A 17,031-nucleotide genomic window follows, 5' to 3' on the forward strand; every position below is an offset into this window, starting at 1 on the left:
CACTTGTTTTCTAGTTAAAGATGTTATGTCTTTACATGATAGATTTTAATGCCAAGTCTTTTTTTTTTTTTTTTTTTTACAAAAATGTTTGAAAAACAATAAACACTGACCAAAGTTCTGTACAACTAAAAGAATAAAAGCAAGAAAAACAAACAGAAAACAAACAAATGTCAAGTCTGGTTTCAATGCCAAGGAATAAAAATGAATTTTCAAGCAGGCTATGAAGATGTCGAGTGTTGCTTAAGTCGTGATGTGAAAGACCAGACTGTTTTAAAGTTTAGGGGCAGCTACAACAAAGGCTTGATCTCCTCTGTGCCTTAATCTGCTTCTCCATATAACCAGAAACATCTGGTGAGCTGAGCTCAGTAATCTTTTGAGATGTGTACATAGTTAACAGATCAGAATGATAAGAAGCTGCTAACCCGTTTAAAGATTAAAACACAAGCAAAAACTTAAAATCTAATCGTAAAACACACTGTGAGCCAGTGCCTGGAAGCCAAAACTAAAGAAATATGGTCTTGTTTGTGTGTGCCCGTTAGGAGTCGAGCTGCTGCATTTTGGACAAGTTGCAGATGGGAAAGCAGAGCCTGGCTGATGCCCAAATAAAGGCTATAACCAAGCCTGGATGAAATTAGGTGATGAGAGAGGGTGTAACCTTTGCAAGGGCCCTCAGCTGTAAGAAACTAATTCTAACAACAAAAGCATTTATTTCTTTATCAAATATAAAGCTGTTGTCAAACCCCTGCTGTTTTCTGTGAACCACAACATTATGCTTGTGTGGTGGATTTCATTTTAACACAGGTCACTCTATCTGTCTCCAGTCTGTTTTCTCGCAGCCTGGGGGTTGAGAAAATGCAGAGGGTTTGTCAGTGGAACTGGGTGAAGGGCTGAATGCTGAGCAGGCAAAGAAGAAAATGTAGAAGAAGAGCAGAGTAGGACTTGGAGGAGAATGGGAAAGGATATAAGATTACTTACGGGCAAGACTCAAGTACAGCAGCAGCTGTTTAGGCTGAGTGTTAGTCATCGCCCTCTCTTCAGTCCCCCCCCCCCCTTTTCTGTCTCTCATGTGAATAGCTCCTGAAATAGAGGCCACTGGAGCGTAGGGGGAAATGTGAAAGCTGGTGTAGACAGAGGGGGGTTGTGTGTGCAAGCAATGTGATATGTGCCAGTGTGAGAAACGTATTCATGTGGAAAGACACAGAGTCAAAGCAAAGTGCAAGAAAGAGCAGTGTGAGGGAGACAGGGCCACGCTGATAAATGAAAAGAAAGAAAGGAGGGAGAGAGAGAGAGTCTGTGTGTGTGTGTGAGAGAGAGAGAGACTGAGATAGAGAGGTCTCGCGCGCGCGAGAGAGTGAGGGGTGGGGAGTCGAGCGCGAGACATGCCCAGGCTGAAAGTCTGAATCTGAGAGAGGAAGAAAGCTGGTGAAGGTTCATTCTTGTTTTTCCTGTCACAAGTAAAAATAACTTGTACGAAAAGGACGTCTCTTTTCAGTGGTCAGTGTTTGTTTTGTCACTCAAATACTTTTTCGATTTTTATGGACCTGAAATTTTTTTCTTGAACCTTTGTGAGCGGACAGCCACCAGGTTTTCACTTCATTCATAGTCGCGATAGTTCAGAAACAAACTTCTGTGTGGAACTGTTTTTCCTATTCAGCATGGGATTTGGGAAGGGACTACTTCTGCTTGGTAAGTTTTAAAATGACTTTACCTTGTGTGTGTGCGCGTGTGTGTGTGTAACGAAGTGACGAAGAGTGTGTGAAGGGAAAGTTCAGGGTACATAAAACAAATTTCTTAATTTTATGAGACATGGGCAAAAAAGAGAAAAAATTAAAAACTCAAGAATTAGAGAACATTTTAATCCATCCAGCATGGTATTAACCAAGTTAGTCACTCGAAAATATAATATTATTACTTTTTTTCTTTTTAAAAGTTATTTAGGTTCATTCTAGTTTACAGTGGTAACATAACCCTGTCAAACAGTGATTGGCACCTTCCTGATGTGCTTTTCCCCCCAGTTTCTGTTTCTTGAATGTTGTTCTCTATGGTCCTTTCCCTCAGTCGCGGCAGATCGTTACACATCACTGGTTCTACCAGTTGTCTCTTGGTGTTGAAGGAGTTCTTGTTCCCCACTATCGCTAAGTGCTTGGTTATGTTTTCAGATTGTCCGGGTTTTTTTTTTTTTTTAGCTTACATTATGAATCAGCCTGAGGTGACTGTTTTTGCGAACACGTGCTATATAAATAAAGCTTAGCTGAATTCTAAGTAGATCTTTCTTGAGGTATTCGCTTTTATTGAATGGCTGTGCTTATCAGACTGGTTGGCGTCGAGTAAAAACCTCCAGAAAAACCGCCACATCCTCAGAAACCCTGAACCTGAATCCAGTATCGCTGTTCAATCAGACCGTTGCATATGTCAGCAGTAATATGCAAAGATCACAGACAACGTGCCTCCCCGTAAGAGGAATCTTCAAGTCTTGTTTGAATAAACCGCAGATGTATCAGAGCGTGACGTTCGTGTTAGTTCTTCTGGTTTGTCTAGTGGTACACCAGAAGTGATGGTTCATGTAATGTAGGCTGATTTCAGAAGTTCACTTGATTCTATTTTATGTCATCTTTGTACAGATGCCTTACAATATTCTTTAATGAGCTCGTGTTTTTATTAAGATAAATACATCTAAAACGTACAAAACAATCATCAACTAAATATATCCATAGATTGTGTATAAAAGTTGTTAATAGAGTACAGGTCTGAAAAGTAAGGACACCTAACACAGGGTGACGCATCTGGCTGCAGAAAGACATCCGATTTTAAAGAAACCTATGAGAAAATGTGTTTGTATTGTTCACTTGATTTATAATCCCAGTGAACACTTTCCTGGTGTGTTTGTCGGCGAAACTGCTGGCTTCAGATTTTACCGAATAGAGTTTGATTCACATTTTCAAAAATTTGGTCCCTATTAAAGCCAAATGAATAATAGTGCAGAGTCCAGGATGGCTGCCCTGTGACTGACAAGTAGCTGATGTAAGACAAGAGTCACTGAGGTTTGAGTCATATGCACAATGACATCTAGTTTTAGCGGGCCAAGGTGGCCACAGACAAAATGGTCAGCTTAAGGCTTTAGAATAAGACTTGACAATTCAATTCAATTCAATTCAATTCAATTCAATTCAATTCAATTCAATTCAATCAGTTTTATTTATTTAGCCTCAAATAACAACAACAGTCACCCTAAGGTGCTTTATATTGTAAGGTAGACCCTACAATAATATATAGAGAAAAATCCAACAATCACATGACCCCCTATGAGCAAGCACTTTGGTGACAGTGGGAAGGAAAAAGTCCCTTTTAACCAAAAGAAACCTCCAGCAGAACCAGGCTTAGGGAGGGGCGGGGCCATCTGCCGTGACCGGTTGGGGTGAGAGAAGGAAGACCGGATAGAAGACATGCTGTGGAAGAGAGCCAGAGATTAATAACAAGTATGATTCAGTGCAGAGAGGGTGACATCACAATGGTGCTGTGATTTTTATGTAATAATAATAATAATGATGTATACTTTATTGATCCCCATGGGGAAATTACTCTCTCTGCATCTAACCCATTCACTTAGTGAAGCAGTGGGCAGCCACCAATCAGGTGCCCCTGGGAGCAGTGTGCAGGGACAGTGCCTTGCTCAGGGGTACTTCAGGGTAGCCGTTCTGTGGATTCGAACCCCCGACCTTCACGTGGCAACACGCTGTCCCTTCCCCATATACAGTCTATGTTTATTTCCTATATAAAGTTATGCACACATGTTGCTAATATGCCAATATGCTTGTTCAATGCTCTATAGCACTGCTTCATAAACAAACACAATAAGAGTTATCGCCCACTGCAGCATTTGTTGCTTCTTTTAGTCAACTTTTTGTTGTTGTTGCTGGTTTTTTGGGGGGTTTTTTGCATCACAGTTTCACGCTTTCTGTGCTTTGCTTACCACTTTCGAACCTGTCTGTGTTGAGCTCTCACAATATGTGGCAAAACTCTTCTTTTGTTAAGATGAAACCAGTGATGTGTCGAACATCCTGTTATATTACCTAAGTGTTGCAACTCTGACCTCTTTTGTCAAAACTGAATGTCCCTGGTCTTCGGTTGTGAGGAACATCAAAAAACGAATTCGTGTGCTGACCAAGTCAAAAGTTGGTCAGTAGCCTTTGAATGAAATGAACATTACTTCCACAAGCTGCTCAGTAATGATAATGTGACATAAAAGGCAAACGGGTCAGTTAGTCCCCTCAGAAGTTGGTGAAAATCTAACAAGTACATGACATTTTTCAAGACATCTTTTGTGACAGCACTAAATATAAAAGTCAACATTGTGTACTATGTGTTAGACAGGAATACTACATGTCTGAATATGTGGTCTGCAACCAATTTTGGCTAGATGTTTGCGCTGTGGTAAAAATAAACAGTTCAGATGAATACAGGTTTAAAGTTGAAATTAACTGTGGCCTACAGAAACCCCTGTCTAACAATAATGACAGGGGCTAAAGTCTTAGTAATAACTGAATGAATGATATCACCAAATGCAGGCAATTTAGTTCAGCACTTAAACATAACAATTTCAACCATAATACCAGGCTCTGTTTTTTCTTCAAATCACAATATTTTTAAATAACTAATATTTCTAAAAAAAGATGCTGCAAAATAGCTCTTGCATGATTAATTTCCTTGTCTCTGTTCACATGCTATTACTGTAACCAAAGGCAAACAAAAGCTGGACTTTTTCAAGCAAACTCAAAAATCCCCTTAATTCTGAAACAGGCATGTTGGATGGTAAACACATGACCGATCAACACCTACCAGTCAGCTTTACTTCTCACAGTCAGCCTTTTAGTGAAAAGACAACCCGCCTGTGTTTACAAAACTGAAACAGTTTACAGAAGGAAGTATTTATTGTCTATCAAGTCAAAATATACTTCTAGGAACAGAGAGAGAAAAATAGACATGCAGCTTACAAAAGATGGCAGAAAAGGCAGAGGAGTCAATCAATCAATCAATCAATTTATTTATAAGCACATTCAGGTTGACCAAAGTGCTGTACATAGTAAAAAACTAAAAAGTAGATCAAACACACACAAAGACTGAAACAAAACACAATTAAAAGCTAGAGAGTAAAAATGTGTAGGAGTCATACAGCTGGGGCACATGTGCTCACTGGTCAGTAGAGTCGTCTGTATGCGAGCATGCGGTTAGTCTTTAAATAAATTCAGGTATTGTTTCTGTCTGTGGTTATTTCATCATATAATAAGAACAAGTCGGCCTCGTCCACACTTTCTGTCACTGTTCACTGAGCAACACTGTCTGTGTTTCCTGTGGCATTACTCTGGGACAGTTTAGCCTCATCGTGAAATAGCAGAATTGTGGTAGAAGAAGGGAAACACAGAAGAAGGACACCGTGTGTGCAAATTGCTAACTGAGGATGGAAACATAATGACTTTTGCAAAACTGTGAACTAAGCAAATAATTCTGTTTGCATAGTTCACACTTTTAGCAAAGTGATGGATACTTGTAGATGGGAACATAAACAGAGACGTTAAAATGAAGTACACTTTTTGAAGACACAACATATTACATGGCAACTTCACATTCACAATTTGTTTATTTAAAACTTTGTTTCTCTTTATATCAGAAGATGGATTTCCAATAAGATTGTAATTTAATCACATTTCTTTCTTTTGCTTTTTCTCCACAGGGCTAGCATGTGCCCTGGGAAATCATGTTCTGGGGTGTAGAATTGGCTTTAGCTACAACAAAACTATCAAAGACTGCACTGGTAAATCTGTCATTACCTATCGTTTTGACTTTTCTTTGACATTTTCTTGCTTCTGTGCGCCGTTTCTCAAAACAAGAACTCTCAGACAAACATGGCATTACCATTATGCAAGGAGTCTTAGGATAGTTTGATAGGAAAGTGGCCTTTCTTAATGACATTCTTCTTTATTTTTTCCCATTTTAGGACTTTTAGCTCATGTCCAGGAAGGATTCAATTTGAAACAACAGTAGAGGAGTTTGAAATTGTTAGATCATTTCAAATACTAGCAGCTAATTAAAGAAATATGACACAAAGAAAATAATCTAATAAGATAACTACCAAGTTTGGTTTAAACTGAAATGATATTTTTTCATTTGTAAAAAAAAATAAATAAATAAAAACTTGAATATTATTTTTTACTATCTACTCATGGTTATGTGTTTTCATTTTGTATTTAAATCTACAGATATTAATGAGTGTTCAGAAAATCCATCGCCATGTGGGAGTCATTCAAGATGCATTAACACATTTGGCAGCTACTACTGTCAGTGCCAACACGGATTCATTCACAGTTCAAAAAATGTTAACTTCACACAGGGACAGTGCATAGGTAAGTGTGTTTGACATACATTTCTCCAGTCTGCTCTTACCATTGTTTACAGTATGGGCTTTTTTCAGATATCAGGCTTGGAAAGCTCACTATAGTTTGTTTGCTAAAGCTAGAGATCTGGAATTATCTAATGAAACTCAGTTATAGTTGTTTAACCAGATGGTATTACCTGTATTGTTGTACAGGTGTGGTGCCATGAAGATATTTTATTTATTGACGTTTTCCATGTTACATTTTTGAAGAAGCTTCTTAAGTTAAATTAAAAAGTGTGCTGTGTATGGAGATTTGGAAAGTTTTAAATGGATTAAAATTGTTGAATGTGGGGTGATTGGTTTCTGCTGTAGATTATTGAACACAAATAGGAATAAGTGATCATTTCTTGTTTAGTTTTTTGAAAAATCACAATGATAAAAGTGTTTTTAAGTCATGGTGAATAGTGAAGTAAAAACAAATATTAAAATATACACGATTTTCTTATTTATGGGAACATACCGGAGTGGTGAATAAAAGCAGTAATCATGATGAGGAGATCTGATATCCCGAGGCAAAATTAGAATTCTGGAATTTTTAATAATGGTGTTTGTATAAACTACAGAATATTGAAGTGCGAGTTCCAACTGGAATAATTGTTTGTGTAGTTTTGATCATTCCATCTGCTGTTATTCGGCAAGGTTCAGATAGTGGTACCTATGGAAGCCTGTTTCCGCCAGTGAAAAAAAAGTATAAATAACTCAAAATTTAATTACATTTTGTGCAGAGGAATGCGCACAATTTGTTTAGTGCGCGTTCCTCTGCGCCATATCCTTCCGGGTAACAAGAAAATGACATCATTCACGTAGATTACTGATTGACAGAGCTGACTTGAAATTTCGAGTTACTTTTCTCAAAAATTCTAGCTAATAAGTCAAAAATTAGAGAAAATAACTCGATATTTTGAGAAAATAAGTCGAAATTTCGGTTTACTTTTCTTAAAATTGATACTTTCTATTTCTTTTTTAGTGGCGAAAACGGGCTTCCATAGGTATCGCATGGAGCTGAATATATTAAAATTATGCTCCCCCAGATTTGCTCATTTGGGTTTGAATATTCTCGTCAAGTTCTACTATTTCATGCATTTCACATGTGTGTTTATCTGTACACCCACTGAGTACAAACAAGCTCAACATAAACAAAGGAAATCAAATCTGTCTCCAATAACAAAAACACACAAAAGAGAGAGAGGAGAGAGCGGGAGATCAGGCTTACAGTAGCATCCAGCCAGCAAGAGAAAATGAAAGCTTACAAAAACTCTGCTAGTGCTGATATGATCTTTAAAGAGTCTTATAGGCCCTTTACATTATGACACAGTGTCATAATGTAAAGGGCAAGTTCTACTTGCAAAGTAGAACTTAGTGATCCCAAAATACAAGACAAGATGTCACAACACCGTTTGCTGGGAAAGTTTAACTCTTTCCTTAAGATCCTTTTACCAGCATCATAAAAGTCACATGACTGTGCGGGTAGCTACATTTCAGAGACGTTTATTCTTTTGAAGGACGGACCAATACCTCCTATATTCAGAGTTGTTTCTGTCTAATGAAAATTATTACTTTTGAGGAATATGAGACATTACCTATGCCTCTGCTCTATATCCCTACACAGATTTTAATGAGTGCACAGACAGTGAAAATAAAGAAGAGCTGTGTGGACCCAATGGAGTGTGTAATAATATTATTGGGAGTTATTGGTGCAATTGCTCAAATGGCTACACCAATTACAGCACGGAAAGGACACCATGCTCAAGTAAGTGTGCAGTTTTTTGTTATTTCCTATAAACGAGTGCATGTCACAGCTTTTATGTCCTCATATTCTTCACATTAGGCAACACACCTTTATTGCATTTTTGCAATTTTCCTGACACAGACGTCACTGTATTAGTTGCAGACTATATTTTCACCATCTTTTACACCACCATGTTTAAGTAGTAAGAAAACCAAATTTCATCCACTGCGCTCCTGAGTAAAGTCCCTTTTTTTCCCCTTCTTAGTCATGCAGCTTGTGGTTTTGCTTTCTTTTATCTTTTGGGACTCAGTTTCGTTTTTGATATCAGGGCTTACTCAGCACTCTATCTACTTTCTGTATGAACTTATCAGTTCAAGAATCTAGATTGTGGCTTGTCTTCCAGCACATTGCATAGTTTTGTTCCTTTACTGTGAGATTTTTTATCACACACTCTTTTCATGGTGGAGCCAAGAATCCCAGTCAGCCGGTGTGGTGATAACCTAATGCTTTGTTTTGTCTAGAACTCGATTGTGATAACTTCCGTGCTGAGAAAAAGCCAACACAGGTAAGTGTGGAAATAAAGTTATGATCATTATCAACATAATGGAAAAATCACAGATATAAAGCCAGTTATAGTTCAAAAATAGATAATACATCTAGCTCAAATTCTGTTTATCAGGTGTTTCAAAGTTACTTATTTATTCTGACAATAACATCTGGCTGGCAAAAAATCTCATAGCACACCTGGATTCGCACACAAGTACACCACGCTTTGCTTTGGCACATCACGTAGGACCTGCTCCTCTAGACGACCCTATGGCCCCGCAAGGTTCAAAATACATGAACTTTAGAATGGGGCAGGCTGAATAGTGTCTTTATTCTCTGTCTATGTGTCTCCCAGTTGCTCAGGGGCCTGGCAAACATCATGTCCATGATGAGAAACAGCTGTTTGGCCCTGTCTGGAACTGGCAGCAAAGTAAAGCTTGATGGAGATGCGCTACTGGAGGTTAGGAAAAGATACAAGTATGCATACACTCATAACAAATGCAAATGCGTACGCAGTATTCACAATCGCCCCTCTGTGTCTTTTATTTGTGACAGAAACTTTTCACAGAGACTGATGCGATGCTGTCTCCTGGAACCCAGAACATCGATGAAAGTGTGAGCGGGCTGCTCACTGCTGTGGAGAAATCGATTTTATTCATTGGGCCTCAGCTAAAAGACAACCACACTAAGATGGAGAACAACAAGATAGGTAACACTTTTGAATTAATGAACTTGATGATTTTCATCTTGGGAACTAATAGTTAGGATGCAAAGTGTGTTATGATTTGAAAAGAGTGATTTGCTTGAATAGATGCACAGATTGCTGTTCAAAGAGGAACGACTCGACCAACTGGAGACATTCGTCTGTCCAGTGAATATGCTTATCTGGACACAGACTGGACAACAGCAGCCGGGACGGGAAAATATCCTGGTAAATATCAGTTCTTTTCTGTCCAGTTCAAGTCATAATAAGTTTATAATATTCTAATATTCTGAGGATCTTTTACAGGTTTTGCTGTGGCTGCATTGTTGAGCTACAAAAACCTTGAAAGCTCTGTGAACAGGTCTTTCGAGATGGTCAAAGGAGCTAAAGAAAACGGAGCGGACCCCTCCTACCAGGTCTTCTCTAAAGTTGTGTCTGTGGTGGTCTCAAATCCGTCGACTCAGAAATTGAGCCGCTCTGTCAACATCACCTTCAGACATCTTGAGGTAATCCCACCTGTGTCACATCCACTTTTTTTTTTAAATCAGTCATTTACTTCTTTTGAGCTTCACAGTAACAAACATGAGGAGCAAAAGAACAAGAGATGTAAATAAAACATAAATCGCGTCTTTGACATGTTTGTTTTGGTTTTAGGACATAGAGGAATCGACTAACGTGAGTTACATCTGTGCATATTGGACCGAGACAGGGGCCTGGTCCACAGATGGTTGTTCTAAGCAGGACTCCAATGCCTCACGCACCATATGTACATGTAACCATCTGAGCAGCTTTGCTGTTCTCATGGCTCTTCACCCCATCGAGGTAAGAAACAGCTTAAAAAAGTGTAACCATGTAAGGTTTAAGACCTCATCGGTGACCCTGACCCCAAACCTAACGCTATATCTTGATAAAAAAACAAAACAAATTCTGATGCATGTCAGTTTGAAATTTTTCTTGTCCCCTAATTCCCAAGACATGGGAGAACAAATGTAAAATTACTCGGTCTAAAAACATAGGGTAAGGGTCATCAGTGTTCATGACTTAAACCTCAATGAAATACAAATCATTTTCTATTAGAATAGCATTACTTTATAAGTTTATAAGTAAAATGATTTTATGATCTTGAAAAGAAATGTGCAACAAAATGTTATTTACTGGTAACCAGCTGCACTCACATTCACACTTATTGTCTTCTCTTCCAGCACACCTATGGGCTCGAGCTGGTGACTAAAATAGGACTGACCATCTCCCTGTTGTGTCTCACACTCTGCATCCTGACTTTCAAGTTCTGCCGTTCCATACAGGGAACCCGCACCACCATCCACCTGCACCTCTGCATCTGTCTCTTCATAGCTGATCTTATCTTCCTGGCTGGCATTTCTCAAACTAAACCTGTGGTACGTTTTTAAAAGGATGTGACATGTGACATGCTCTACATTATTTAAAGAGAATATGTAAATTCACCAGCATTCGTGGTAACAACAATATCTAACTAACTAGTTTGTCATATAGTGTCATGCAATATCTTCACATGATACTTATCTTTCTGTGTATCTGCTGTGAAGCAGAGTCTTTCCCACTTTAACGCTGGAGCATTCCTGCAGAAATAAATCTCGAATGGCGCTTTCTGACATGATAAAGCAGAATACCCTTGTGGGTTTTCTAAAGGGGAAAAAATGTACTTTTTAAAAAAATAATCTGTCCGTGAAAATTTTTCACAGACAGATTGTTGGAGTAGGCTCAGAATGGAGCAGAAAATTACAAAAATGAGCACATGGAAGTTTGTTGCAAAGAAAACTTCAGTTTGAATCAGAATCTATCCCATAACCTAACCTATTCCACATGTGCTTTGCTTGATTATTCCCATTTAGTTGTAGTTAGTGCCATTTCATTCATTAAGGACTAATTTTTAATTGAAATAATGTTGGCTGACATTACCTACTGCAGTCACACTTAATTACACTTCACTGTCTGAACTGTGATTGTTTGAATTGTGTAGTTTACACAATCACAACTCTGCAAAAAAAGACAAAGGCTTGTTTACCTCTTAATGCTATCGTTTATTCATCTGACTAAGAACAGAATATATTTTGATCAGACACACTGGCTTGTTACAGCAGCTCAGCTATAAACTAACCAATGCAATAATGAGAAAAGACCTGTATCTGAACGAGACCAGAAGAAGTACTGCTGAGGCAGGGTGGCAGCTCAGGGTGGTACCAGAGAACAGTACCTGGCCTAGCAAGTGTAAAATGCCATTTTTTGGATATTTTAACACCTCAAAAGTACAAAAACCCACTTATAATTTGTCTCATTAACAATTAGACTGTTTTCAGTGCTCATATGTTGCAAATGGAAGTAATACAAACTAACTGTAAACAATGATGAGCTCAGAAAACCGTGGGAGGATTTCAGCCTTGCCAGGAGCATCTGCCAACACTGAGAGAAGGTGTCCTTGAGCTGATAAGCTTCCACAGATACATGGATAACAAACTGTGATAATTATGGCAAGTGGATAATTACCTAATAATGCAGACGAGGTAGCAGCTTGCTGGTTAACCTGATGCTTCTTTTTAGTTCTCTCTCTGTTAATCTATTGATCGGTTTTGGGATTCAGCAGAACACAGGCACCGAGGAATTATCTGTGGTTAACTCTGACAGCAACAAAGTAACAGCCGAGCCTGGCCACTGTTAAAGTGTTCTTAAAGTGTTGCTGTTGGCTTGATTTGTCACACCTTGTGCTTTTCACAGCTGTCAAGAGTTACTTTGTAGTCTCTTCTCCTTCAGAGAGATCACATGACTGAAGGTTCCCGATAAGCAAAAATGATGTCTGACCTTGAAGCATTACATGCTAAAATGGTGTATTTTGTTATCCTTGTCCATATGAGTTGAGCAGAATTGGTGCTGTGGTACTGTGTTTTCTGATGTTCATGTACATCTTTGCTCCATTAATACATTGGCAGTAAAGATGTAAAATGCTGCTAAGCTACTTATTCATGTGGTCTTAATTAAATTTGGAGAATAGAAAATGTTTGTGTGAATAATTCTCACTCACATAAACATTGCAAGCAGCTGACTGCTGTACGATCGGGGATAGAGCGGTGCTTTCTCCTCTCTGACGTGTTCTTTTTCTGTGTCCTTTCACGTTACAGGGTGGCTGCAGGTTTGTTGCAGCAATGCTCCATTTCTTCTTCCTGGCGGTATTCACCTGGATGCTGTTAGAAGGGGTGCAGCTGTACCGTATGGTTGTTCTGGTGTTCAATGCCACCATGCGGCCCCTCTACCTATATGCTGTGGGCTACGGGACGCCTCTGTTTATCGTCATTATATCCGCCTGCGTTAGACCAAACGGATACGGCACTAAAAAATAGTAAGTCTTCCAGTAACTAAAAGTGATGACCAGAGAAGCCTTGTCTGTGCATGTGTTTCTACAGTTGCTTAATAGTAATGACATCAGTAGGTTGCATAAACTTAATGCTATCTATCTCAGTGAAGCAAAGAACATCCTGTTGTGAATGTGTGTTTTATCACTCCTAAACGTAGCTGCTGGCTGTCCACGGATGACGGCTTCGTCTGGAGCTTCTTCGGGCCTGTGTGCTTAGTCATCTTTGTGAATGTCTTCTTCTTTATCATCACCGTCTGGAAACTTGCCCAGAAGTTTGCCAGCCTCAACCCAGACCTCTCCAACCTGCACAAAATTAAGTCAGTCTGTGTATTAATTTGAATGTGTAACCCCTTCCACTGCATGACCAAACTGTGTGACTATAAAACATACAATATATAGATTCAATATGGCAGCTTCGGGACTGGGAATTGCTTTGATAGAAAGAATACGTTTTGTGAGGGGGAAAAAATGGAGGGAATGTTTTCTTAGTTGTGACAGCTGCCTGATGAGCTCCTGTTAATGGATTTTGTCTCGCCTGTCTACCTACAGTAGGCTCATACTTAGCTCATGGACCCTCCGCTCATAGCTGCAAAAAACATTAGAGTTAAAAAGAAAAAGAATCCCTTGTTCCTTTTGCTAGTTGATCATGAATGATGTGTAGTTCAGTCCAAGGAGTTGGGAAAGTGAACTTCATGTGCCAGAAACAAGAGAGAAAGATGTTTTTTTTTCAGTAGAGGAAAAAGTCAGAAGGCATTAAATTATAATCCAACACTTTCTGTCTGTGGAAGAAAAGTCTCTTTTTCACATTTCGATCTTCTTGTTTGCTAAATGGATTCTTGGCTAAGTTGGTAACTTGAGCTAGGCTGGATAAATAAATAGAACAAAGGAGCCATACAGAGCAAACTGACAGAAACTTCTTTTTAAGAGTGCCTCTTTTAATCTCTCTTTTATATTTATCATTAGCCTTTGGCTTTTCTGCTTCCACATACATTCAGCAGACAGCAAAGTGAACTAAAATGATCTGTTCTGTAGCTGCTTTGCCTAGAACACATGTCTCATTGTGTTCTTTCACTTTTAATGGGGCTTTCCAAACACTGATGTAGTAACTGAGTCATCCGTGTGTAACCTTTACCATTCTCTGGTAATCTTTATTGAATTACCATTTTTCCCATCCTTCTTTTCCATCTGCAGAGCTTTCACTGTGACAGCTGTAGCCCAGATGTGTATTCTGGGTCTGATGTGGGTATCTGGGGTCTTCTTGTTTCAAGAAGATCCCCCTGTTGCGGTGTCGTACATTTTCACCATCTTCAACAGCCTGCAGGGCGCACTGGTCTTCATCATGCACTGTCTGCTGTCCAAACAGGTACGAATACAGTATATTTGTGTAAAGCTTCATGTGGACATGATGCTAAGACCGAAATTAAAACAGCATGAAAATGTATATTTAAATAAAATCAGTGAAAAGGGCAAAAGCAGTGACAAACATGCTAGATTGTGTCAGTATGCGAGGTGGCAACACAGATTTGTTTCTTAATGTTCTGTTGCCCTCTGTAGGTGAGAGAGGAATATGCCAATTTCCTCTCCTGTATCTGCAAGTCACAGAAGAAGAGATACTCAGACCTAAGCACCACAAATCCCTCCAGCAGTCAATCACAAGTAAGCATGCAATAATACCACTGGATATCATCATCGGTTACAAGCACACTTTGTAGTGGAAAGTAAAGAACTGCATTTTCTCACTGGTAGCACTTTGGTACTTTTTAATCTACTAGGGGTGTGTAATTATTAGCTTTAAATTACTCTGTGTCTAACCGTGTGGTTTGTCTCCCTTTAGGGTTCAAAGAGTGGGCAGCAAACAGGAGAATCACAAATATGAAGAGCTCGAGCTAAAGCTTTCCTCCAAAGACTTAATGACTATCACACATTCAGCCTGTTTTGTCACCTACAGCAATTCTTCATTTAAACTTGATTCCGGTGAAGTCTAAAAGCAATGGCTCACTAAATGACTACACAATGCTGGCTGGGGGCTGTTGGCAGATTCACCCACACTCGGTGACTTGGGAAAAAAAAGAAATAAAGTGGTTCCTGGATATTTACATTTAAACTATAGTTTTTAGTTTTATCCAAGTCCTCTTAAAATCCTTTATTTCAAAATAAAATGTCATTCTTAGGTACTGATAGCAAGCATTTATAGCTTGTCTTTAAAGTGTCACATCATAAAACAGTAAGAAATGAAATTGTGACCTCTTAAGCACAGGTTATTCCTCGTAGGCAACGTAATGTTAATGGGACCAAATTTCAGTTCAATCCAGTAGCATCGTTTGCTACTCACAAGGTCGCAAGGTCCGATTTACCTCCTGAATATGGCTATTTTCCTCATTGTTTGTGTGCTGTAGCACTCTTTGTAGTTCAAGACGTACTGGTAATGACAGATTTTTATCACTGAGTTAAAAAAAAAATGTCATTAAAGTCACAGGCATGAAAAAGCTGGCTATTAAAAGTGTTTATTCAGGAGTGTGAAAGTGAAGCTGCTCGAGTGGCTTATTGGTTCGCGCGGAACATATCACGGTAATAATATAAGCTGTATTCCTTTCAAAGTCATAAAAAATGATATAATTATGTTAGTATTTATTTTCAGTGCAGACAATAAAGTCCATGTTATGTAGGCTACAAGAAAAAAATGAGCATGCAAATTGTTCTGTTTTACATATTTGTATTTTTGTTTTTGCATAAATGGCTGTTTGTATATAAGATTGGGAATGTTTGCTGATACTGTCGGATAATATTTGTTTCCATGTACTCTATTTAACAGTAGGCTGCAACGGAAGCAGCTTACCAATGATGAGTTTCCCCTTGTTCCCATGTGGGTTCTTGCAAGGAGTTCATGTCTGCTTCTTTGATTACGAACAAAACAAGTGTTTTTAAAAAAAATAATACTTGTGGCTATTTTCAAAGACTCGCCCTTGATTAACAACTGAGCTGTGCCTTTTTTTCACCCACCCCAAGTGCATATTTCAAGGGTTTTCTTTTTATTCTCAAAATTGTGAACTTGAAATTCTAAATCTGTCCCAAAACGAGTGGGCAATTCACAAAAACAGACCCACCCTACTGATAAGCCTGCAGCTTCCTGCAAGCAAACTGTGTTTAAGCCTGTGAGCAGTCACAATGTGCCTTTACATACTCTTAGTTACTGTAAAACTTAAGCGATGGGAGCTGTACAGACCTGAATTTGTTTATTTTGTTGCACTTTTCCATGATGATAAATATGACGATCCCGCGCCTCTTTACTCACACAGTGCACCAGCCTCAGTTACAGATCCTGAAGAGTAAAAATAAACTTTTTAATATATTTCCAGTTACAGAAAAAACAAAAAGCGACAAAGATGTTAATATAAGGAAACATTTCGATTGTTTTATTGTCTTAATCCTTACTGCGAAATATATTAAAGTCACCTCGCTGTTGGTTTTAACATCTACCCTGTTCTTCGGTTGGTAAGTGTGATTGCACTTTTATGGCCATCAAACCTTTTTTTCATACAATGCTATGGATATCAATGTGAAAATAGCTACATGCTTTTTTTGTTGTATTGTGAATGTAAGTTATATGAACTTATTTTTTTACTTTGTTCTGTTTATATTTGGTACTGTTTTCTTTGAAGAATGTGCATCATAAGATTTATTAAAGCTTCTATTCCATCTGAAAAGAAGATTGTGGTTTATTAGCATTAATCAATAACACACCACCTTTTTTTTCCCCACGAATGGACCTGTTGATCCATCAATCTTCTTCCGCTTATCCGGGACCGAGTTGCTGTTGATGTAAATTCCAAATCCATCCATCCATCCTTCCATGGAATGGAATGATTTATAAAGCATAGTTTTTTATATTGCTTGTGAATCCAAATAGTCTTTTTTATTCTTAAAAGGATTTTTTTTTAAATTTTCCTTTGAAAACTGCTTTAATCAAAATGATCTATTTAGTAATGATTTAACACTTAATGGATTCAAATGTTATAACTTCTACACATTCAATAAAATTGAACTTCTCTCTGCTTTTAAAACCTTGGCGCTCATTAGTCTTTCTGGGAAATAGTAAGTACTGATGATTAAACTCTTCCTTGATTGTAAGTGAGTAATCTATTGTAGTTATTCAGGTGAAGAAATCGTGCCTATGCGTGAACCCAGTAAATAATTTTTCTCATGAAATCACACATTTCTGATTTTATAAACAGGACCGG

At 38.4% G+C, this 17,031-nt stretch overlaps 1 protein-coding gene across 2 annotated transcripts; it reads left to right on the forward strand.

The window, feature by feature from the left end:
* The first annotated feature begins 1,348 nt into the window (after window positions 1-1,348).
* On the forward strand, window positions 1,349-16,486 carry LOC120717079 (adhesion G protein-coupled receptor E5). 2 transcript variants are annotated; one of them, XM_040004913.1, is made up of 16 exons: window positions 1,351-1,686; window positions 5,729-5,809; window positions 6,255-6,398; window positions 8,040-8,180; window positions 8,681-8,724; window positions 9,061-9,165; window positions 9,261-9,414; window positions 9,517-9,636; window positions 9,715-9,914; window positions 10,063-10,230; window positions 10,611-10,805; window positions 12,561-12,778; window positions 12,952-13,110; window positions 13,985-14,156; window positions 14,348-14,449; window positions 14,628-16,486. In XM_040004913.1, exons 1-16 carry the CDS (start codon window positions 1,656-1,658, stop codon window positions 14,667-14,669), a joined length of 2,076 nt encoding a protein of 691 aa, XP_039860847.1. In that variant the 5' UTR covers window positions 1,351-1,655; the 3' UTR covers window positions 14,670-16,486. The 2 variants fall into 2 exon arrangements, with proteins under 2 accessions (XP_039860848.1, XP_039860847.1); XM_040004914.1 differs by lacking the exon at window positions 5,729-5,809 and having other exon boundaries at window positions 1,349-1,686.
* The last annotated feature ends 545 nt before the right edge of the window (window positions 16,487-17,031 follow it).

Source organism: Simochromis diagramma, unplaced genomic scaffold (assembly GCF_900408965.1).
Source record: "Simochromis diagramma unplaced genomic scaffold, fSimDia1.1 OVJJ01000487.1, whole genome shotgun sequence".
Lineage (NCBI taxonomy): Eukaryota > Metazoa > Chordata > Actinopteri > Cichliformes > Cichlidae > Simochromis > Simochromis diagramma.

What these genes read in the sequence shown, in the direction of transcription:
- LOC120717079 (XM_040004913.1), top strand. Translation starts at nt 1,656, where the DNA reads ATGGGATTTGGGAAGGGACTACTTCTGCTTG. An exon ending in CTGAGAAAAAGCCAACACAG is followed by an intron (nt 8,725 to 9,060) that starts GTAAGTGTGGAA and finishes TGTGTCTCCCAG; the next exon opens with TTGCTCAGGGGCCTGGCAAA. An exon ending in CGGGACGGGAAAATATCCTG is followed by an intron (nt 9,637 to 9,714) that starts GTAAATATCAGT and finishes GATCTTTTACAG; the next exon opens with GTTTTGCTGTGGCTGCATTG.